This window comes from Barbatula barbatula (genome assembly GCF_947034865.1).
Source record: "Barbatula barbatula genome assembly, chromosome: 15".
Lineage (NCBI taxonomy): Eukaryota > Metazoa > Chordata > Actinopteri > Cypriniformes > Nemacheilidae > Barbatula > Barbatula barbatula.
This window is the reverse complement of record NC_136778.1, coordinates 760,799-784,936: the sequence shown is the minus strand read 5'-3', so window position 1 is coordinate 784,936 and position 24,138 is coordinate 760,799. Positions and strand designations below refer to the sequence as shown.

The window sequence follows — 24,138 nt, the reverse complement described above, 5'->3', positions numbered from 1 at the left end:
TTGCAGGTACAAGAAACCAACAGACTTCAGGAGGAAAAAACTCAACCTCCTCACAAAGAAGCCGCTGTACCTGCATCTTCATCAAACTTTACACAAAGATTAAACCAAAAGGGCCTGCAAACATGAACCCCAAATGTGTTTTTAATCTCTCCGATCTTCAGCGATGTGGTTTGGGACCATCGACATATCACCAACGTATTTTTTCTTAGAGAGAGAGAGAGACTGTTTGAAATGGATATTCTGGTGCATTTATGTTTTGTACAAATGCTCTGTATGATGATTTGTGATGATAAACGTAACGAAACTCACTTTTTATGATCTGACAGATGATGTAATGACTAAAGCACAAAACTGGCCTACAACCCACAAACATTCATTTAACATCGAGCATTAACTGATTCACATGAAGGATGCAGCTGAGAAGAACTTCATCTCTCACAACTTGGCAGTGTTTGGTTCTTTGATAATTTGAGAAATATTTTCATTTCAGTTTAAAGAAAATATTCTGTTCCTGTTTAATCGACACTCAGAAGAACTTCCTTTAAGATAAAGATATCAGTATTTACAGAGGATACAATTGAAGAGAATATATTATCACCCTGACCGTTTAATGTCTGATGTTAATGTTGACCGTGTCTGAATCACACAAACTAAAGCTACAGTGCAATATCAAAGTGTTGCCTTTCTATGAAAACCTTATACGTGTTGTTCCATAAAAAGATTTCTGTATGTATAGCTTTTACATGTCTCATTTCTAATAAAAGACAATGCTGCTTGACTCATAAATGGTTTATAAATATATTACAATATGCTATTAAACACTCAGACTTCTCTGAGCTATTGCTACAGGGGGCAGATATGAACAAATAACACTAAACAAACATCAACCACTGTAACCTGCTTCAGACGAACAACATTCTCTACAGGAAAAAAATCTGCTTTATTTAACTCGTTTATAGAATTAACATCACTTTTTGATAAAAACTGCTTCGTCCCTAAGATGTCATAACACACATTACATCCTCTAAACACACTTCAAAAATGATTTACTCTAAACAAAACAGGCCGAAAAATAAAGATGAAAAGTGTCTGTAGATTTGAAGTTGTTTGTTTCGGAGATCATTGCATTAAAACAAATCTAGAGAACATCATTAACATTAATATGTATTCAACAAAGATAAGTCAAGTTCAATTTTGTGAACTCAACAGGGCAGAGCAGTGAAATTCATTCATAAAACCATTTGTGAATTTTTAATAAACAGCAATCAAAAACAATTTATGGCAGGAAAACAATTTGACATGACATCCGTTCTGCTCGTGTTGTCATTTCACTCCAAAAAGTCATCATATACTCATCCTCAAACCTGTATAAATTACTTTGTTTCGATGAACACGAGACAAATATGTTAGCAATGTTAGCAATTAGAGAAGTGTTTGTATGTTTTTTCTCTGTTGAACACATCACAAGATATTTAGAAGAATTAAGAAAACAGAGTTCATGGACACTTTGACTACCATAGTAGGAAACATTAAATGGTAGTCAAATGATGTCCTGGAAACTGAAAATGACTAACATTCTTACAAATATCTTTCTCTGTGTTTATCAGAACAAAGTAATTCATACAGATGATGAAGTTAAATGAGGGTGAGCAAATGATGACAGAATTTACGTTTTTGGTTGAAGCATCCCTTTAAAGCTTAACAAAACCGTTCTAGTACAACATCCGTTAATACAATTACACTGTGATTTATGTGCTGGCTGAATGTTGACATGAACCTGATGATGATTTAGGAGAAGTTTTATTATGAATGCAGCTGAAAGAAATGTACAAATACTTTGTCAATATGACATCATATGTGCCTTTCCGCTAGGAAAGGAAATCATAAGCACAGACGTACAGAAAATCAAACGTTGAAAGAAACAAAACGCAGGCGAGTGGGAGTATGGCTACATGACCTGGAGACTTAAACCGACTAAAAGCAACCAAAAACAGAAATACAGCCAGTATTTGTTCAAATCTGCAGAAAAAGGCATAAAAATATCAAACCTCTCTCCAGTCTCTCATTTTAAAGGCTGTGTGATGTTTTATCTCGCATGCCTCAACATTACATCAGGCTGGTTAGATCATTTCCCAGAATGCATCATCGCTGGGTGAGTGGTAGAGATTACAACTGAACCTCGTTATGTTGCCTCAGTGAAAAAAGAACAAATGTATATTTCATCAAGCTATTTCCATAGGAAAGGTCTGCAAACGTATAAAAATCAAAACCCTCATCATTTCCCTCACAATTGTGTAATTGAAACAAGCTTCAGCAAAAATGGCAAAATCAAAGTGTTGTTTTAACCCACCCACACCAAATGCAGCTGATGCTGAAATACTGAAAAGAATCAGGACCTAGTAAAATAAATCAAGGCTGGTAGAGCTCGTTCAAGTTCATTCACGGCTCTGCCACGGACGAACCGCCAGCGTCCTGTGAGGGGCTGTGTGTGGGGGGATTGTTAGGTGGCGTGACGTTCTCCTCACCGTCTCTGGAGCTCCGACCCACCAGCGGAGTGGGTCCAGGGAATCCCCGGCCACCGTACACCATTGCTCCAGGGGGTGGCAGAGGTCCAGGATAGAAGGGCCGTGGAGGAAGCCCACGAGGTCCGTAAAAATCAGAAGGGATGCCGCGGGGGCCTACTGACGCTGGGGGGAGTGGTCCCATGGGCGGGAGGTCTCGTAGCAATGGGCCTCGTGCTGTTGAGACATAACACAATCATTAATATCTTAATAAACAAACACATACATTGAAATGCTTATTATTTAAATGATCTGTCTAGACTGTGCAACGACGGGTCTCACCAAAAGGTGGTGGTACTGGTCCATATGGGCCAATCGGAGCAGGAGGCCTGTAAGAATCCATAAGAGGTGGTCTGAATCGTGGCTCAGGGCCCAGTCCGGGGGGCATCATGGGAGGATGGCCATTGGGCGGTCTGATCATGAGAGGAGAAGGTCCGTTGGGTGGAATGGGTCCACCCATCATTGGCGGTCCATAAGACTTGAGTGAGGCATTCAGTGGCGGTACGGGAGAATCCCGAATGGGAGACGGTAAGAAAGATCCCTGACTCTGAGACTTCAAGAGCTGAAACAAAAGACACACAACAACAAATGAGAGTAAATCCAGTTAGTCGTTAGTCCAGAAAGCGGTTTCACTCAGACATCCTGCTCACCGACCTCAGCAGAAGTTAAAGTCGAGCCATAAACACACTGTAAGCATGTACGGTTAACATTAATGATGAAAATATGATGTGTATTTGCAGGTTTAACGCTTCTCAAAACACGTCACGTATAGCTGTTGTGGACATGCCCCGAGTGTGTTTCAGAGCTAAAGTCATGCGCTTAAAAGAAAAAAGCCCCTCTGATTTACTTACAAACGTGAGTTTTGTTAAACATACCACAACCTTCAGAGCACAAGACCCACACAGTGATTAGAATGTGAAAACACATCATGACCAACAACCGGCATCCCGCCATTTTGAACAAACCAGGCCCCTCCATCCCAGCACCCAACACTGTACTCACGGTCTCAACGGGCTCAGATGAGACCTGCTCGGCCGTCTCAGTGACCGCAGCCGTCTGCTTTAGAGCAAACACAGCCACCACGGTTTAAAGATCTGTAACCATGTACATAACATTTCAAACAGAAGATAAAATCACAGTCTTTACCATCGGTCCGTCATGTGCACATGGAGACGATGTCATGGGAGGAAACATTTCTGAAACACAAAACACAATGACATTGCCATTTTATATAAAGTTTACATTAAATGATTGTGTGTCTTTAGCAATTCTAACATTCAAAATAACGCCACAGACACTATATGAAGTTTAATAGCATTTCATTTCTCTGATGGTCTGTAAAAGGTGTCATGTGTACTGAAGTGTACCTGGTCGAGAGGGCAGCGGGTGTCCGAGCTCTGAAAAGCGTCCGTGAGGGTCTGAGGGGGGCCGTGGACCTGCAACAGATCACGACCGATTAGAAATGTTATCAAATAATTTCTGTCTATGGAATGACAGCCTGAGGTCTCCACAGCTGGAGTTTAGAGGAGAGGACAGAAGACATGAGATGCTTTCAGGACGGGAACGAATAAAGGAAAAAGGTTATGAGGAACACAAAAGAAGGATGAAGATGAATACGGCAGGTCAGAATCGGAAAAGGTTCAGGGGAAGATGACGCATCAGAAACTCACCAAACGAGTCGCTCCGTCTGCCTACAGGAGCAGAGGGGGGGCGGCCAGGACCCTCTATCATTAGAGGAGGAGACGGAGCCCCCCCACTGACGGGGGACGGCCCGTATGAATCACCTGTTCCGATCAAACCAGGACAATGAGAATCATGTGAGGACCCGGTGAAACCATAAGTTTACGTCTATATAAGCTTTCCGGACAGAAAAGACAATGCCAGATAACAAAACTGACTCAATGCAAGGTCAGCCCCCTGGTTACCGTTGCTAGGCTTGCAGGATGTTCTTCAGGATAGAATTAGAGATAAATGTGAGTAAACTGTGCTTATAAAGTGGAAAATGTGGTCATTACCAGACAAGCTGTGCCAAGACCTCTACAGAGCTACTCTTCAGCAGACATCTGTCAGTTGTTCTGTTGGTGAGCTACGCTAACAAGAGGCCTAGAGTCGAATAAATGAAGCTCAAGAAGTCCTCACCTCTCCTCATGGGCGGCATGTGTCGGTCTGGGGGTGCAGAGTTGAGTTTGAACACAGTTTGTTCCAGGTCTGATATTTTATCGCTGCACTCCACCAGCCTGAAGAATCAATTCAAGAACATAAAAACTACTACTCGGACGGAACGGCAGGAAGTGGAAGATTTGATTTGATGAAAACTCACTTTTGCCGGAGTGTAACAGCCTCTCGTCTCTCCTCCACCAGCGCTCGTTCTGAGGTGCGCGCTTTCAGCTGATAAAAACCCAAGAGCACAGATGTAGTGTGAGCACAACTGAGAACTAGAGCAGCTGTCAGTTTAAACGTGTGTCGCAGCAATAATTAGATAGTTACAGGTTATTATTAAACCGTTGACATGTTAACAGCAACAACTAAATGTATCTGTTTGTAATGCATGATTCTGCTTTTCAGATTATTTCTTCCAGCTAATACTATATTCTCCAAGTTATGATTCTCCCTAAGACAACATATCCCGGTTACACAGTGTAACAATTACAGCTTTAAAATGTCTGGGTAAAACACTGAACGCAATATATTTGATTTTTAAGCAACATAAAATACTTGGCACTGTATCATGCATTTCTAGTTATTACGCTTACATAAATATAAATAGATTTAAACAACAAATTAAGCATAAACTAACACAGCACAGAACCTGATGGATTCCTGCACATATCTTTGATGAGACATAAAAACAGCTCATACCTTGGAAACGGTATTAAAGACAATTTGAGTGGTTTTAAACCCGTGGCTTTCTCAACCCTTGAAACAGACCTGTGCCTACTCCCAAGTATACCGATCTATAGAAAGTACTATTTTTATTCATCGAAGTAATAATTATCTATGTTTTAAATGAATTGCACAGCAATATCTCAGATGTCTCAGTGTAGCTTGAAAATAAAAAGGCCTACTGGTTATTTATATTCACCGAGACATGAACACTGAAACAGAGATTCACATGATGTTACAGAAACATGTCAACAACTCACCCAGTTCTCATGAGCTTTCTTTTCCTGGATCGCAACCTGATTGAAAAGATCACAACAATCAAGTGTCAGTGATGTGGAATGACAGCATCTCTGCGAGTGATATAAAGAGCACCGTCACCTCATTCTTCAGTGTTTGTTCATTCTGCTGCATCTCTTCCTCAATGTCTCTGATCTTCTGTTTGAGGGATCTCAGCTCCTCCTCGGACCTCCCCGCTTTACTGTCCACCTCCGACAGCTTCGTCTCCTTCTCACGTCTCTCCAGCTCCTCCTGAGTCAACTTCCTGTAGGGGAGGCGTGCGCAGAGGAAGTTTGTAGAAGAATTGATCACACAATCATCCTTACAGCTTCAGATGGTTGGAGACTTGAGAACCGTGAATGTTTCTTCTTACTGCTGTAAGGCGTTCTCTTTCTGCTGGTACAGCTCAGTGGTGATCTCCAGCCTCTGCTGCAGGTTCTTGAACTGGTTCTCCAAATGAGTCTTCTCGCTCTTCAGATTCATCTGGTCGTGCATGACCTTCTGATATTGTTCTAGAACAACAGAACACAAGCGGGTGAGGATGGGCACAGATGATGTTAGACTCAAAGTGACGTGACATACCCTCAAGCTCTTGTCTGCCCTTCTGTTCGGTGAGAAGACTTTCCATGTAGCGGTTTCTCTCGTCTTCAACAACACTCAGAGTGGCTTTAATCTGTCGAACGAGAACAGTGTGAGAAACCAAAGCGGCACAAAAACATTTTTAAACAATCCCTCCGAATGCACAACGCAGACGCACCCTTGAGACGTCCATCATCTGTTTGATACGCAGTCTCGTGGTGTCCATCTTCTTGTCTGAAAGAAAGCAGAGGTTTGGTCTTCAGCACTTCATTATTGACATTACGTTTGTAGCAAATTGTGAATGACTTTGGGGGATTCAAGCATTTACCAGCTTCCTCTCGCTGAGACATTTTAGCATCTTCTTTCTGTGAATCTACTGCATCACAGGCTCCCAGACGGGTGAGTTCGGCAATACAGCCGGACAAAACCTACACGAGTAACACATTACTACTACGTTCACATGGCTACTCTATCATGTGATCAAGCAGCACCCAGAACCAAACACTTGCGGTTTTACTCACATCAATCTCATTTTCCTTGTGCACCAGCGAGTCCTCCAGTTCCTTTTGGGATTTGTGATAGACTCTGATGTCCTCGCTGAGTTTCTCGTGTTTCTCCTGCCAGTCTTTAGCATCACGCAGCAGCTGGAAGAACATCAGACGGTCAGATCCATGCAGACATTAACAGAACAAATCAGATCTGACTCTGCTCAACACTTACAGATTTCTTCAGGTCTTTCAAAGCATTGTTTTCCTTCTCAAAGCAGTTCACCTGAGCTTTCAGCGCATCTTCTCTGAATTTGGCTTCATCCATGAGGACGTGAACCTGTTCACAAATGGCAAATGTATTAGCAAACCAGACCACGTTAGCAATGGTAATTCTGTGTTTTGCATAACCACTGAAGAAACAAAACTCAAGTCATCCGCTTACATCCCCAACCCCAAAACAAGATGAGGTGTTGTACAGAGCATGTGTTACCTTTGCACGCTCCTCATCAAAGTTCTTCAGAGTTCTCTCGTATTTCTCGATCCGCTGGTGCATTTTGACAATCTTTGGTTGAAGAAAAACAAACGGATGAATTCTGAATCTGATGGCAGATTTATCGTCAGCTATGAAAAATAAACTCACTTTTTCATTCAGACTTGAATTTTCCTCTTGTGTGTCAACAATCTTCTGGTTGAGCTGAGAAAAACTGCCGGACATCTCCTCACACTGGCTTTGGAGTTTCTTGTGATGCGTCTAGTTCATCAAAATAAGTTCAGGAATGAAGTAAGTTTGGTATGTACACCGTATGACGTTATATTAAAACAAATGAAAAAAAGTGCAATAACCCTCTCTCTTCTCTCAACAGAAGGTGGTCTGGCTTTTGTGAAAAACTAGTAACTTTGCCCTAGCACCTAATGTACTATTGCTCTTTTATGACTTATCGCTTATTGCTCACTGAATTCTTTGTAGGTCGCTTTGGATAAAAGCATCTGCTAGATGACTAAATGTAATCTTACAAATCAATTCTGTCATTTACCTTCAGCTGTTTCATGTCTTGCTGGCTTGAACTGAGTGTCGTCTTTGAGCTTTTTATCTGATCCTCGCGTTCTTTAATCTGTCAGAAGTAAAAAGAAACATTCTCAAAATAGATCAAAAGACTTCCCAGGACATTAGTGAAAACCCGCAAATAAAACTCACAACAGCATTCAGTTCTGATATCTTGTTGACGGCATCCGATTTCTCACTGATGAGCTGCTGGATCTTCTCTCTAAGATTCTTTTCGGTTACTGATAAACAAACATACATACAAAACGGAAAAAAAACTATATCAAATATGAAGCAGGGCACAACATTAACATCAGCTGTGGACAAAATCAACAACATTCAGACGTCACAGTCAAGGTGACTTACACTGATAAGTTCTGCCTTTGATCTGCAGAGGAAAAAAAGAAAAACAAAGATGAAGATCACAACGATTCAACCCACGTTGATTTAAGAATGAGGGCATTTGTCACGTAAACAAAGTGAGCATCTTACAGCGAGGACAGTCCTCCAGAAAAACATCAGGACCGTCAGGAAGCCCACAGCAGCCGTGAACAGCACCGGCTCCCAGGGGACGCCGTGGAAAGTAGGACCCGGTCTCCATTCCTCGGGAAGATCAGCAATGATCTGAATGACACAAATGAAAAGTATGTTATACAGGACGCTTTTCCAAAACCTGCAATCCATTAACTGGATCATCAGACCTCCATTGACTTTCAGCGTATGAACATTTTTCAAAAGATCTTCTTTTGTGTTTCACTGAATAAAGGCTCACATACAGGTTTACAACCACACGAGAGTGAACCAATGGCTCGGTTTCATTTCATGTGAGAGGTCTTGTGTTGACAAATCTCAAATCTCAGTCAGCTGTTCAAGAAGTGACCCTTATTCCGCAAGGGGTTTACTGGACTTTCACCTCTGATGAAACACAAGCACCTGTAACAGTAAACGCTTCACTTCTGTGACGTGAACTGCACTTTAATGAACATTAGAGAATCACAGAAGGACAGAAAGAGAAGAGGTCAAATCATTCACTCTTTAAAAACACCTTCATCGAAACTATGAAGGAGAAGCGCTTACTTCCTGAAGTCTAGACCTCATGAAGACGACACAGGTCACGTCAGAAGGTGCAGAGGTAAGCCTCGACTCTGAATCCATTCGCTTTACGCGTTTTACTGTGTTTACCAGAGTAAACAAGGGCTCACGCGCCGAGACTGAAGCCGATGAACGCGCACTAAATGTCGGGCCGCCGCTTCATGAAGCCGGTGTTGTCTCCTATAAAACACTCCTTTCGTATGAATTAAACGTCTGGGCTTGTAAATAAGTCGATAATGTTGGTAAACAGTTAGTTGTTTTTAAATCGCCGAGGTAAATGTCGTCCTGAGATTAGCGGTGATTATCTTACAACACGTCAACGTTGCAAAGCGCCGAGCCAAGAACCTCTCCTGAGGAGAAGCGATTCCGCTTTCTGACAGATCACGTGACGCTACGGGCGGCCTCTGGTTGGTCAGTCAGGTCACGTGGGCTGAGCGGTAGGGATTGTGCGCTGTTACGATAGCGGTGTTGTAGTCAAGCTAATTTATTTATATAGCGCGTTATACAATTTTCATTGCTACAAAGCAGCTGTACAAAAAACCCATTGACTATAAGCAAAACATGTAATGTTATACAAGTAAAAACAAAAATAAGGGAAAACACAGAAGACAGACGCAAGCGCGCGCGCGCGCGCACGCGCAAACACGCGCACACGCAGAATCACACACACACACAATATGCACACACGCAGAATCACACACACACACAATATGCACACACGCAGAATCACACACACACACACACACACACACACAATATGCACACACGCAGAAACACACACACACACACACACACACACTTAAGATAAAGGAGAGAGAAACGCAGGTCAAATATTAAATACAGTATAAATTCCTTTATGCAATATTATTTATGTAAAACTTTAAAATTCTAAGATCAAGATGCGCTTAGGAAAACAAGGCAATAAATAGAGATAATTACTGAATAGATTTGGGTTGTAATAAGAGGATGCATGTGTGCATTTATGCGTGTGTGGGTGTTAAACTGGATTTTATTCACAATATACCGACGAGTGCTGTTAAACTCACGTATTGACTTTTCTTCTTCAAAACAGCTAAAAATACCATAGCAACCATTTCAAAACCAGGTAAACCATAATGATATCTAAAACACTGTCTAGAAAATAAATAGAGGGTATTGTTTTTTTGTAAATGCAATATCATAAATATAATATCATAAAAATAATCAAGAAAACATAAGTTATTTCATTTAGTTATTCTAAATCCACCAAAGTAAAGTCTTACATGAAGTCAAACCAGTTTTCACACATGCAGTTCAGTCATTAAAGTCATGTCCGGTTTTCTACGTGTCACATGAGTTTTAATATCAATATTTGTTTTTAAGGCTGTGTGCATTATTACATCTGCAAATATAGAACGCTGCCATTTGAGGACACGAGTGGTGACATTTTATATCTCATCAGAAGCTGGCTGTAGGAAAGTAGGTTTTGTGGGACCACAAAAGTTAACTGCAGCTATAAACAGCAATTCCCAAATAATTCCATTAAACTCAACAGCACTATATAAACTATAAGACGCCACAAGAAAAAAATTGTGTTTTACTCACAACTGCTGCGTACACGCTGATATATTCTTTGACAAGAAGCAGCAGTTCATCTGAAGTGCTTGAGCTGGCAATGTCAGAGTTGGTTTCAGTGTCGTGGAAGTCAGAGACGCTCGGGGTCTCCAGTGAACCTGCTGACACTAAATGCAACCAAACAGTTTTTTTAACAATTACACAAACAAGATTTTATTCTAGAATGCGGATATAATTCACCAGACATTCACAAACCTGAAGCTGGATCCATTTCAAAGTGAAGTCCAATGTCCAGCGGGTTCTCCAGAATGGCATGATGAGGCCCCTTCTGGATGTCCTCCACATCCTCAAAACCCATCTGAGCATCTTTATTTCTGTTGAAACGTCCTCCGTCCTCCTCGAGGCCCATGTCTTGACTCTGAGACGGATCTTGTGCATTTGCATTTAATTCAGAATCGAGCTTTACTTCAGATTCATTCTGCTCCCCTTGGATGTCAGGACTTTCAGGTTGTTTAACATTTTCAGCATCACCGTCAACATCGACGCCATCCTTCACCACACTGGAATCATACCGTTCCTCTGTAAAACAAAACATGCACACAGATCTGTTCGACGGCAAGCTATGTGAACTGGTGCCATTTGAACATAAAAAGACAGATATTAAGAGATAATGAAATGCCTCCCACCTGTTTCAGTCTCTTCTTCCTCGAGTAGAGGAGCGCTGTCCGTGGCTGCTGAATGTTTCTGTCGTAAAGAGAACACGATCTCCTGAAAGGAGTCGAGAATGGTCGCTTCCAAATCGAACATTTCCGGCTCCTTCTGCTTTCCGTGTTCCTGAGCACTTCTCTCTATTTCGTTTAGCATTTCCTCAGTCTCGTCGAGAATCGAGTTCTCGGAGGCCTCCATGATCTGGTCCAGAGCGTTCTCCACATCCTCTGTGCCCGTCTGTGACGTCCTGACAGACAGCATCTCCTGGTCCAGATCAGAAAACATGGCTTCCAGCTTGAAGAGGTTTTTCAGGCCGAGATGCTTCTGAATGCGCTCCATGTCTTCGTCTTTCAGGTGATCTCTTAGAATCGTGAGTCTCAATACGCTGTCACTGTATACAGGCTCCTCGCTCTCACGTTTGTGTTGTGAGCCATCTTCATATTGAGTGGCATTTGTGTGGTTTACCTCATTTGATTCTGTGCTGTTATGAATTGAATCAGACTCGGACTGGATTTCAGGTTCACGTGTGTCCTCTGTAAATTGAGATTTGGAAGAGGCGAAGAGAGCATTCTCATCCTCTAAAAGCTCTTCAGCATCATCCTTGTCATCTTCAGCACGGCCCTGCTCTGACTCTAGTGTGTTTTTTAGCAGATCTTCGAGTTGGTGTTTTACTTTATTAATCCGATCGTCTGATTCGTCTAGCAGAGCCTCCGTTTCTGTGGTCTGGTTTGTGATAAACTTCTCCGGATCACCATCTTCAATCTTGTCATCTGCTGTTTTATTCTGGTTTGGAGCAACGTTCTGAGGATCGTCGTCTTCAGTGTTTTTCTTTTCATTCTCATTTGTCTTCATGTTGACAATCTGAAGATCTTCATTGTTTTCATTTGTTGTTTCAGTCTGGTTTGTGTCCAGCGTCTGTGGATCTTCTTTGTCAGCGACGTCATCTGCATTTACTGATGGGAACATGCGCTCTGTGTGGCTTTCAACAGGTGCTTCAGGTGGGATGTCGTGACTCTTCGTCTCTCCAGTTGTGTCTGGAGTCGTAGTGTCTTGCGGCTGCTGTGAAAGTGTGGGGATTTTACCTTCACCATTGTCCTCTGCTTGTTTTTCGGAGTCACTTTCTGCCCACAGGTGCTCAGGGCCAGCGAGATCTTTGACATGTGATTCCTCTGGCACGGTCTCCATGTCTTCATCTTTGGTGATTTCTTCAGAGGATCCTTGTGTTTCATCTTTCACATCTGCCTCTGTTGACCAAACGTTCTCATGCTCGGTGATCTCCTCGACTGTCTCCAGTGTTTCCTCTGCTGTCTGTAGTGGTTTGTCCTCCTCTGTTTTGGCAGGTTCCTTACTCTCTGAATCTGATGCTTGAGGTTCCACAGGAGACTCGGTGACGTCCTCTGAATCCGTCCGTCTCTCAGAGTCGCTTTGGTGCTTCTGCTCAGATTGATCAATATCATAGACATCAGAATCTGATGCTTCTGTCTCTACGTCTACATCTTTGCTTGGTGAAATACCAGCTTGCTTGTCTGGGATCTCTGGAAGCTGAGCAGCATTTGGTTCTGGGTCTTGCTTTTCGGGTTCATTTTGAGATTCCAGTGTTGTTTCTGATGAAATATCTTCTATCTGTGGCTGAAAGCTGTCAGATTCCTCATCTATAGGAATTAACATATCTGTATCTTTTTCTGGCGATTTTACAGGTTCTACTGTCTCTGTTTCTGAACGTGATTCTGAATCTAAAGACTCTGATTCTTTAGGTAATTCTGAATCTAACGACTCTGATTCTATAGGTAATAATAAATCTAATGACTTTGTTTCTGAACGTGATTGTGAATCGAAAGACTCTGAATCTTTCGGTAATTCTGAATCTAAAGACTCTGATTCTTTCGGTAATTCTGAATCTAAAGACTCTGAATCTTTCGGTAATTCTGAATCTAAAGACTCTGATTCTTTCGGTAATTCTGAATCTAAAGACTCTGATTCTTTCGGTAATTCTGAATCTAACGACTTTGTTTCTGAACGTGATTCTGAATCTAAAGACTCTGATTCTTTCGGTAATTCTGAATCTAAAGACTCTGATTCTTTCGGTAATTCTGAATCTAAAGACTCTGATTCTTTAGGTAATTCTGAATCTAAAGACTCTGATTCTTTAGGTAATTCTGAATCTAACGACTTTGTTTCTGAACGTGATTCTGAATCTAAAGACTCTGATTCTTTCGGTAATTCTGAATCTAAAGACTCTGATTCTTTCGGTAATTCTGAATCTAAAGACTCTGATTCTTTAGGTAATTCTGAATCTAACGACTTTGTTTCTGAACGTGATTCTGAATCTAAAGACTCTGATTCTTTCGGTAATTCTGAATCTAACAACTTTGTTTCTGAAAGTGAATCTGAATCTAAAGGATCTGTTTTAAGATGTGTTGTTGATTCTGAACTTTCTGTCTCGGTCTCAGACAGCAGCTGTGATAATTCAGCTTCATGAGACGGTTCTTTCAAGTCTTCTGTTAACAATAAGTTTCCTAATAGCTCATCTGTATCATAGCTGTCAAACTTATCCATGCCTGTATCAAAGCAAACAAAATCTGTTTCCTGAAAGAGACAGAAAAGAGTCTGATCACTATTTAAACGTTACAACAAAAATGAGCAGACTTCAGTCAAATGCACAAAACCAACACACCTCTGATGGCACCTCAAACTCTTTTTCAGTGTATATATGATTTATAGTAAGATAGTCTTTTGGAAAATAACCAAAGTGGTTTCCAACCTATGCAAACACAAAAAGAGAAAAATACATGTTATTTGACACTTTTTGCATGGCAACATATCATTGACCATTTATCTTGTGCTAACTCTAAGAAAAACCGATAGATTAAGTACTTAGTTTTCTGGGTGTTGTTTAAATGGGTCATATATTGGGTGGCTAAAACAAACATTATTTTGTGTTTAGGTGTAATACAGTACGTTTACACAGTTTACGGTTAAAAAAAAAAGCATTAGTTTTCACATAATGTGCATTACAGTTGCATCTCTGTTCCCCGCCTTTCTGAAACGCCTTGATTTTAAACCGAATACCTCAAGCATGTGGCGGAATTGTAACTCGTATTACCATATTCGAAATATCAGCCTTCAAAGCATATTGACAGCTGATAATGTCATTGGTAACATGTGAGTCGATCTTTTTTCTCATTTAATAACATCTAGTAGAACATTTGAAAAAAAAATATTTTAAATGACAACGTATAATACACTCACACAAATTGGGAAGCGTTACAGTGTATTAGTTTTTTGTTTTATAATTCAAATCTTTACTGCCCTGATCTTTTGGTGGTTTCGTGAAAATGACCCATCTCATGTTATAAGAGTAACACATCTTCTGCCCAAATAAATAAAATGTATTCTGGCTATCATCACAAACTGTTTGCATTGTCAATGTCAGTATAATACGATCAAATATTGTCTCACTGCAAATCCATCATCAACCACTAAAGATCGATCAATCATTTACTGTGTACTCACACTGCCGGCCCACAAGTCCGACCTCTGTCCTGAGAGTTTATAATACACATATATTGTCTCTCCTTTCTTGAAAGGCAGAAAACGACAGTCCGGCCCCGTGAAATCCTTGGCGGCCTTCCCTCTGCCGAGCAGCACTAAAGACAAACAAACAGAACATGAAGAACACTTATTACATCAAGGTAAGTTTCATAATCTGCTTTGCTTATTCACAATCAGAAATATTGTGTATTAGGAACACATAACACCATCCTCTCCATTCTCCCTATAGATGTGGAATTTAATCTATATGATTCAATGTTGCTACAGAACACCGTAATTGTTGAATTTGCATTGGATTAGAAAGCCTCCCTCCTCCACCATTTGCGTTAGCATAATGTATCTGAATTAGCTGTTTGAAGTGTAAATGCCCAGCACAGTTTTCACAAAGTAATCGCAAGGATCCTACAATGGAAATGGAAATTCTTTTGATTTAGGGGGTGAATTGTGTGTCTGTTGAAGGCATTGTGTCTTTAATAATGAGGAACCTTTAAGTTGGTGTGATGAAATAGTGGTGCATCGTTTTCCTTTTACATATTAACTCGTAAAGTCATTTCATTCTTATCATCCTGAAGCAATGCCTCATCGTCCTTTATCTATTAACCCAAACGATGTTCAGCATGTTGTTTGTAAATAATGAGCTTGCCAGTCAACCAACCAACCCAAGCATCTGGTGCTCAGATCCCATCTGGCAACATCAAAACAAGCCAAAAGCAGATTTTATGTTTAACATACAGTAATGCAACACGTGATCATAAACTATGAGGATCATTTATTAATCCACGCACCGCCCTTAAAAGTCTGTTGACTGTTTAGCAAATTGGGGGTGAGACTGGGGATGGTTGCATCATGGCTTATTCCTCCGGTCAGGAATGAGCATACGGCATATGCTCAGTCAGCCCCTTCACCTTTTGGAAAAAATGTGACCAATCCTTCTAGACAAACCAAATTTTAAGATGAAAAGTATTTTTTTAAATGCTCAGATTTTGTATTTTACCTTCTAAACAGTTTGTGTGAACCATTATACATGTATATCGGTATTTTCATTGCTTCTAAAAGGCATTGCTAGCACACGGCATCAAAGCTACTGTGTCTAGCTAGAACAGCAATTTCTTTCAAGGCTGCCAGTGTAGGGACAGTTTCAACATGTTGTTGTAACTGTCCCTTATGACAACACTGATGTAAAAACGTGTCATATATTAGCATAATACCATACAATTTTATTTTAACTTTAAATAGACACCTTTTACAGTAGAAACGGTCAGACTAGACTACAGCCTACATCAAAAACATAGCATAGCAATTATGAAAATACAATAATAATACAATATAACAAACATGGTTTGTTACTCATTACTTGAAAATATGTTTTTCCAATTGAGTCTTTATACACTTAATGTAACTGTTCACACACAAACACAGTTCACTTCAGTTCAGAGAAGTGCGCACAAGGATTTCAGTAGGTTACATTTTCAGTAGCTTGTTTTCTTATTTAAAACATTTTGCCAGTTTTATAACCTTTAAAAGACTCCGTTTGTTCACAAATAAAGTAAAGCAATTCGAAAATGATGTTATAGAATATTTGTATTATATTTTAATGAATGTTGCAACTGTCCCTGTGGAGTGTTGCAACTGTACCCTGTTATGGGAGTCCGTTTATTATCAAACACACGCTTGATACCGTAGTGTGCGTGTGTAGCTGGCAGATGTGGGTTTAACATATCAAAATCGCGTCTTTCTACTAAAAACAGCCTCTGAGAAACTGAAGGAAATACAAACGGTGTTGCACCCGTCCCCAGTTTGTGTTGTTAGCTTCGCAGGCTAAGGAGGGCTTCAGCAACACAACACCTCTCCGTGTCATTCATAAACGCGGTTCCCACGCGCTCTTTTATCGTTACAGAATGTTACAAAGTTACAGTATCCCGTTCAACCGGCCTTTATGACGTCAACGCCGCTGAAGACCCGCATCCGGATACAAAGTGTCGTTGTGATACTCACTGCTGCATTCTTCATCCGCGCATCGCTTCAGGTCTGAGAAACGCCGCTCCCCGCGCCATTCCCCGAAACACGCGTGGACCAGAAGCGGTAAAACATAAAAACACGGATTCAGTGTAGCCATGTTTGTCCGACTCTATGGCTGCAGTCCCGCGGTGCGTGCAGCCGACACGTCAGCACATCTAATTCTGAGCCGCTTCAACGAGGAGGAGAAACCCCTGGAGTCATGTTACAGAACACTTAAAGAGACAGCTACAACAATACAACAGCATTTCCACATACTGTACAGCACTACACCACAACATCGCCATACTACCATCATAACATTTCAACACTGTTCAACATCTCCAAACTACCACAACAACAAATACACACACACGGTACAATAACATTTCAACTTCTCCAAACTACCACAACAACAAATACACACACAGTAACATTTCAACATCTCCAAACTACCACAACAACAAATACACACAGTAACATTTCAACATCTCCAAACTACCACAACAACAAATACACACACGGTACAGTAACATTTCAACATCTCCAAACTACCACAACAACAAATACACACACGGTACAGTAACATTTCAACATCTCCAAACTACCACAACAACAAATACACACACGGTACAGTAACATTTCAACATCTCCAAACTACCACAACAACAAATACACACACGTACAGTAACATTTCAACTTCTCCAAACTACCACAACAACAAATACACACACGGTACAGTAACATTTCAACTTCTCCAAACTACCACAACAACAAATACACACACGGTACAGTAACATTTCAACATCTCCAAACTACCACAACAACAAATACACACACGGTACAGTAACATTTCAACATCTCCAAACTACCACAACAACAAATACACACACGTACAGTAACATTTCAACTTCTCCAAACTACCACAACAACAAATACACACAGGGTACAGTAACATTTCTCCAAACTACCACAATATAAATACACACAGCGTACAGTAACATTTCAACTTCTCCAAACTACCACAACAACAAATACACACACGGTACAGTAACATTTCTCCAAACTACCTGTTAGGTTTGGTAAATCATTCTATTACGGAGATTTGTCTGATACATTTAACATTCCGTGGCCAATCAGAGAATACAGGGGTCATGAAGGCCAGCCCCACTATTCACTTTATAATGAAATGACACCACTTTCCATTGAAGTTATACATATAAATAGCAAACAGTGAAACTGAAATGTGCTGGTAACTCTGGTAAACTGAGATTTCAGTGAACCAGGCAAATAAGGTAAGTAAGCAATATGTATCCCTCCTGGTCCTTCCAACGACATTTATACATCCAATAACTTCTTTAACACGGAAAACGATTCATATGCGTTCTGTGCATAAAACTTTTAAATTATAGACAAATGTTTTGTATAGGAGTAGCCTCAACACCACTTTTCCCTACTTTTTTCTTTTTGATTTCATAAATGCTGTTTCAACCTCAACACGTGTTTGTCTTTTTTTGAGTGGGTTTAATACTAAACTAAGCACTTTCTTATTTTGGTTGTACATTAAGTATAATACAAATATGAAAATAAAGTAATTCTATTTTACTCTATTCTAAAGCATACCATAAAGGCTTACATTTATTTTGTAAAGGAAAAATTGTGCCTCGGCAGCACGCATGTTGTTCTCTTCCAGTCCGGCAGGTGCCGCTGTGCGGGGACACACATAGACGCCGCTTTGGTCGCTGAATTGTGGTCATTTATTTATTTTATTGCTCAACTGTAACACAAACAACAACAAGAGGGACCTGGAACAACATAAATAACACCAAAAAATAACAAGGCACATCCATAAAAAACCCTCTGTTAGAGATTCTCAACAAACTTCACTGCCTAAATATATAAACAAAAATTATAATAATTTGGAGTCGAAGCTGTATCGCAGCAGCCTGCCGACAGGTGGCGCCACTATGTAACGCTGCAATAACACTCGAAGAAGAATGTCTGTTTATATCCACATGTTAATGGCGTGTCAATCTTAAATTGAGTATCTTATATGAGTGAAGAAAACAGTTAACTGAGTACCAATTATATGATTTTAGCATATTTACTTTGGCTGAAGAAGCGTGCAGAACGATATGGATGATATAGAGGCTGAGCTGAACACTTCGGCTGCTCATTTCGACTCTCCAGGGAATGAAACGACAAACCAGGAGATTATTAAAAACCCGCTTCACATTGAAGCACCATCCAAATACAACGGTAATATGTCGTGATCTGATGATCACACACTACCATTCACACTTATTCATTCATGATTATATTTTCCACATTTGAGAATACCAGGAAACTTATCAAAAGGGATGTAACCAAACAAATACATCTTTAGTGCAGTCCGTCTTCGTGTAGAATGTTCTCTTGTTATTTCATTATGCAGCTTCTTCAGGTCTCCCCCTGCTTTTGAAAAAGTATTGAAATATATCAAATAATGACCCTTGAGTGGTAGTGACATTAAATGACCCTTGAGTGGTAGTGACATTAAATGACCCTTGAGTGGTAGTGACATTAAATGACCCTTGAGTGGTAGTGACATTAAATGACCCTTGAGTGGTAGTGACATTAAATGACCCTTGAGTGGTAGTGACATTAAATGACCCTTGAGTGGTAGTGTTTGCTCTGTTTCTGGGCTCCTCAGTAAAATCATATGTTTATTCTTCATGTCTGTCTTAAGAAACCGGCTTTCATAGATCCAGCAGAAAGTGTCTGAAGATCATCAGAGACGCGATGCTGCATCATAACTGGCAGGAGGCCGCAGAATATTTCACATCTTACATTCAAACTCTGGAGGACACCACTGTCACCAGCGCACATCTCACTCGTGATGTATTCATTCTTTTGTTTCTCTAAATGCTACTCCGTGTGTTAAAAGTATTAAAAGGAAAAATGTAAGAAAAATGAAGAATAGACTGGATGCATGAACACCAAAAGTTTAGGCTTATGATAAAACGTATTAAAATTTTTTTTAAGGTGAACTATCCCTTTAAGTATTGTCATCAATGATTTCCCCCACATGTGGTTGAAAATCTGTATATATACAAAAGAAGATTTTTTGAGAAATGTCTCACAGGTTTTGTGTTTGGATCACAATGGAAGTCAATGTGGATCAATGTTGTTTATTTATCAACATTCCTAAAAATATTTTCTTTAGTGCGCTGCAGAAGTAAGAAACTGGTACAGGTTTAAAATGACATGATGATGAGTGCAGTAGATGTGGGCTTCAATGTTCAACGGGAAGATTGAGTTTCTCTGCATTTTTGTTTTCTCCAGGTCATTTGGAGACTCGGCGCAGAGATTCTACATCATCTCGCTAATGCCAGCATTGATGATTTTAATGCTGTGTATGAAATCATGAAAAATACAGGGGTCTCAAACTATGCTAAGGTATGAGTTTAACTGATTTGTGAACAGTATAGTCAGGATGTCCTCTAGATCTTTCCAGCTTGATTTAACTTGGAATAAAAGCCAATCCTAGCTCTGAAATAACAGTGCTCTCAACTACATATTATAGATCTGTTTGGAACACGCGTTTCATCTCGTGCTGAACGGACAGTCGGTTGAAGCCAAGAGACAGCTGACCAGCGCAAGTTGCTGGAGGTACGGCAAACGGACGGAAGCCCAGTCTCTGGAGATGAAACTCATCCGTGCTTACTGTGGCTTTCTGGATTACTTCATCTGGAGCAATAAAATATCCGCCACACCAGCAACAGGTCAGAGATTTGGTACCCTGACACTGTCCTGTACTTAATGTGCTAACATTGTGATCTCAACCATCAACTTATACAAGGAATACTATGGTGTTTGTTTATTATGATTGTGTAACTAACCAAGCGTGTGTCTGGAGTTTCATAATTTCTTTATAGAACTTTTCTAAATTCCTTTCATTTCTTTGAAAATGGTTACTAGATCACAACTGTGTTTTATTTCAAATAGAAAACATCAAGCTGATGTCATGTCCTATGTTGCATGTTGCAGTGGCGCCACCATCTTGGGAGGATCATACTCCACTGCTATTATTGTTTTGATATGTACCATTACTTTTTGTAGTTCGACATATGGAGAAATCGAAAGTGAAAGAACCAGTGACTCTGCGTATACAGCAAGACCGACCTACCGTAGTTATATTTCCTAATTAAAACAAGAAAAACAAAACACAGCATTGAACACACTAGCAGCTATCCTCCCATGATAGCGCAACATTGAACACGGCGTGATGTAGCTTCATATTCTCTATAGCAAGAAATGTTAATCCGTCCATCCAACTTTTGTGTTATTTCAGAGGACGTCAGCAGTTTGCAGGAGACCTCCATGTACTTCAGACAGGCTTCAGTGACTCTCAAGGAGATTATAAGGCATCCAGGAATCTGGGACCCCTTTGTGTTGAGTTACATCACTGTGAGTCATCGCCTTACTTTGAGATCTTTAAAGATGTTACTTTGTTTGAATTCTTTATTTTTGTGCCGTTTCAAACCTCTTTTTCCTCCTGTCTTTTCTCTACAGTGACCAGCGTACTTCGATATGAATAAAAATATATTTTTTTAAGTAATGTTCAAAAACATGCTGCTCTCTTGTGTGTCATGTCTCCTGCAGATGCTGGAGCATTACAACAGTATAGATGAAGCGATGAAGGTTCTGCAGGATTACGCCTACAACAAAGATTTCCCATCCAACCCAAACGCTCACGTCTATCTGTATCAGTTCCTCAAGAGACACAACGCCCCACAATCTGTACTCATCTCAACATTAAGGGTGTGAGATATTTAAAAACAATTTACGAATGGAAATATTGAATGTTTGAAATGAACATAATCTCATCTGTGTGTGTTTCAGATTCTGCATTCTGCTTTCCCGAGTCATAAACTGATGTTAGAGTTCTGCTCTCTTCTACTGAAAACACGTATGTGAAGAGAAAAATAATCCACTTTTCCAATAATCCAGATTTCAAACGCATCCGCTGGTGCAGAACTGTGATGTTGTACGCTCATGAATGATTGTTAACCTTTATATGACACAACACAATTGAGAAGAAATTTCTGACTCTGTGGCACTGTTCCGAAAACATGGATCTGCAGATTCTGTACTTCTGGGATTTCTCATTAGCCATTCATTCATTCATGAGATCTAATAACAACAGCATTGAACTGAAATGTGTCACGTAAGAGCAGATGTGACATGTTCTTTATCTACTTCTCCAGATCAAGAGATGGCTATAAAAGAAGCTCTCAGTGTTTGTATGGACCTTCTTGAGTTTTCCAGTTGGAAATGTGACAGGGATGCATGGAAACGTCTTCTGAAAATCCTGCAGCGACACAAGAACGAGTAAGTGTTCGGATCGTCTGCAGCATGTGTTATTGGAAACTAAACTAAACCACTGAACCGTTTCTTCGGCTGATTTTGTGCAGACATAATATTGTGAAAGATGAATGGGCCGTCAGAAGATCATTGTGGATGGCCTTTCACTTCAGACCTTACATCATCAAGACAGAGTCACAGAAGGACGTCAGACTTTGGAGAATCAAGGAGAGAGTTTTAAAGCTTCTGGATGAAGACAGTAAGTAATGTTCACACCAATATCACGTCATACGTCTGGTCCTGTTTGCACCTGATGATAAATCTGTCTCGGGGGTTGTTTACGCCCATTTTTGTCAATCCGAATGAATTCAATTTGATTGCAGATTATGAAAGTGCTGTTTACATGTCCCCTAAACGTTGCAATACAATTCCAAAATGTGTTTACATGCACATGAAATATAATCGGAACACTACTACTGTGCAAGCGCACAACTAGGGTTGCCAGATTCATGTAACAAATACAGTCCAATGGCCATCCAAAACGTTCCAAAAACTCGCTCGAATGACCTCGCATAGCCCAATTATTAACATCTGATGGAGAACATTATTCCACTTTTAACTCGCAAGAAAAAACTAAGTTCTCAAAGAACTTTAAACATGAAGGGACTTAGCAACCCTGCGTACAGTGTCTTACATCACACTTCAAACTTCGGCTCTGGATGGATGTATAAGTCAAATAGTTGGTATTAACACATTTGCACAGAAAGAAAAGTTCTTTGTGCTTCATGTAATGTTATAAAAGAACTCACGAGCCCTGCAGAATGTTCTGCTTATGTCTTCTTTCCCTTAATAATGCGCGTGACATTGCCATGGATAAAACATGTTCTTGTGTTGAGTTTCCTACTGCAAACAATAGATAATTACAACATATGCAGCACTGCGCATGTGCACGAGGGATTCCTAAATCTGATTGAGAAAACACTCAGATTCAAGTGTTTAAATGCCATATTTTTTCCTCTTGGTCGGATTACTTTCGGTCTATGCCACCCGTTTCAAACCGATCGAAATTTCAATTGTATCGGCCTCAATAGGATTGATTTAGGTGTTTACATGAGGGCTTTTCAGTCCGATTGACTCATCGATCAGATTACAATTTAAATTTTGTGGTTTCATGTAAACGTGGCTTTAGAATCACATCTTTAAACTGGATCGCCTTCATTTATCTGTATCAATTTGGGGTGTAACAATATATTGCAATACCACTTTATTTCAAAGTTAAGTGTTTTATCAAAGTGTTGTGTTTTACTTTTTCAGTGACAGACCAGTTATCAGTTTATACCAAACAATTTACAAAAAAAAGTTAAAATAATTTTCACATTTCACTCAAAATATCATGATATTATTGTAATCGTGAACCCAAGTGTGTTGTTTAGAATCGAGAGCTTGTTTTAACACATTTTGCTTACACGCGTGTCGTTTATTAAACGGAAAATATGAGATCAAAGTCTGTGTTTTAGTTTAATTACGTAATTTTCTGTGTGTGTTCTCATGTGACATCACTCACACTCCTGTAATTGTGATTTTTTTTTCAGTAAACGTAGAGGATACTAGAAATTCTCCCACAGGTCAGAGAGACAGACATCATAACACCAGTGAAGACAACGTCAACGGGTCTGAATCATAAAACGATGCCTTTTCATATTTCACCATTAAGAATTTGGGAAAAGATTCTGTGTTGGGGAGCATCTCTTCACGATAAACATGAAGATTATAATAAGATTTCCAGATAAGTCATGTGGATTGTTCACTTTGCATAAAAGGAATGCAGTAAGTTGACAGACGGCTTTAAATGTGTCCAAGAGAGGGCGCAGATGCTGCATTTATAAAGCCGATGGTATTCCAGAAAACATTATTTTAAACGAACATGTTTGGCTTATGGTGGACTCCAAAGCAAGAACAATGATGCCAAGAAATGCCTTTCGTAGATACATTCAACTTTATAATTGTGTTGTGGATTAAAATGTAAATTCGGAAAATAAACATCAAGTTGAGAACGTTGGAG

General features: G+C 40.1%; 3 protein-coding genes across 5 annotated transcripts in view; 2 read left to right on the top strand and 1 right to left on the bottom strand.

Moving 5' to 3' along the window:
- Positions 1-847, top strand: part of aida (axin interactor, dorsalization associated) — a 3,340-nt gene extending 2,493 nt beyond the window's left edge. Inside the window, exon 10 of the mRNA XM_079475211.1 lies at positions 7-847. Within this exon, the coding sequence (XP_079331337.1) occupies positions 7-103 (97 nt within the window). The 3' untranslated portion in view covers positions 104-847. The remainder of the gene's footprint in view (positions 1-6) is intronic.
- mia3 (MIA SH3 domain ER export factor 3) lies at positions 777-18,219 on the bottom strand. 2 transcript variants are annotated; one of them, XM_079475205.1, is made up of 28 exons: positions 16,731-18,219; positions 14,697-14,830; positions 13,858-13,944; positions 11,162-13,769; positions 10,731-11,054; positions 10,506-10,642; positions 8,322-8,453; positions 8,196-8,217; positions 7,983-8,071; positions 7,822-7,899; positions 7,428-7,538; positions 7,278-7,349; positions 7,020-7,124; positions 6,821-6,943; positions 6,628-6,727; positions 6,478-6,533; positions 6,303-6,393; positions 6,094-6,232; positions 5,823-5,985; positions 5,705-5,740; positions 4,882-4,949; positions 4,701-4,798; positions 4,232-4,345; positions 3,929-3,997; positions 3,708-3,757; positions 3,564-3,620; positions 2,844-3,123; positions 911-2,738 (listed from the first exon to the last, which is right to left on the bottom strand). In XM_079475205.1, exons 1-28 carry the CDS (start codon positions 16,849-16,851, stop codon positions 2,440-2,442), a joined length of 5,763 nt encoding a protein of 1,920 aa, XP_079331331.1. In that variant the 5' UTR covers positions 16,852-18,219; the 3' UTR covers positions 911-2,439. The 2 variants fall into 2 exon arrangements, with proteins under 2 accessions (XP_079331332.1, XP_079331331.1); XM_079475206.1 differs by lacking the exon at positions 3,564-3,620 and having other exon boundaries at positions 777-2,738.
- taf1a (TATA box binding protein (TBP)-associated factor, RNA polymerase I, A) lies at positions 8,741-24,138 on the top strand. Of its 2 annotated transcripts, XM_079475207.1 has the most exons (12): positions 8,741-8,961; positions 14,771-14,875; positions 18,830-18,989; positions 19,459-19,610; positions 20,055-20,168; positions 20,296-20,494; positions 21,064-21,179; positions 21,375-21,533; positions 21,615-21,681; positions 21,980-22,103; positions 22,187-22,335; positions 23,669-24,138. In XM_079475207.1, the coding sequence occupies exons 3-12, from the start codon at positions 18,866-18,868 to the stop codon at positions 23,758-23,760; spliced, it is 1,296 nt and encodes a 431-aa protein (XP_079331333.1). In that variant the 5' UTR covers positions 8,741-8,961; positions 14,771-14,875; positions 18,830-18,865; the 3' UTR covers positions 23,761-24,138. The 2 variants fall into 2 exon arrangements, with proteins under 2 accessions (XP_079331333.1, XP_079331334.1); XM_079475208.1 differs by lacking the exon at positions 8,741-8,961 and having other exon boundaries at positions 14,758-14,875.

Bases quoted from the DNA above. Each gene is read 5' to 3' on its own strand.
- taf1a (XM_079475207.1), top strand. From the start codon at position 18,866: ATGGATGATATAGAGGCTGAGCTGAACACTTCGGCTGCTCATTTCGAC. The intron at 21,534-21,614 runs GTGTGAGATATT...TGTGTGTTTCAG, and splicing joins TACTCATCTCAACATTAAGG to ATTCTGCATTCTGCTTTCCC. The intron at 22,104-22,186 runs GTAAGTGTTCGG...GATTTTGTGCAG, and splicing joins CTGCAGCGACACAAGAACGA to ACATAATATTGTGAAAGATG.
- mia3 (XM_079475205.1), bottom strand. From the start codon at position 16,851: ATGGCTACACTGAATCCGTGTTTTTATGTTTTACCGCTTCTGGTCCAC. The intron at 8,454-10,505 runs GTGAGTAAAACA...TGTGTCATTCAG, and splicing joins TCAGCGTGTACGCAGCAGTT to ATCATTGCTGATCTTCCCGA. The intron at 4,346-4,700 runs GTGAGGACTTCT...TGATCGGAACAG, and splicing joins CATGCCGCCCATGAGGAGAG to GTGATTCATACGGGCCGTCC.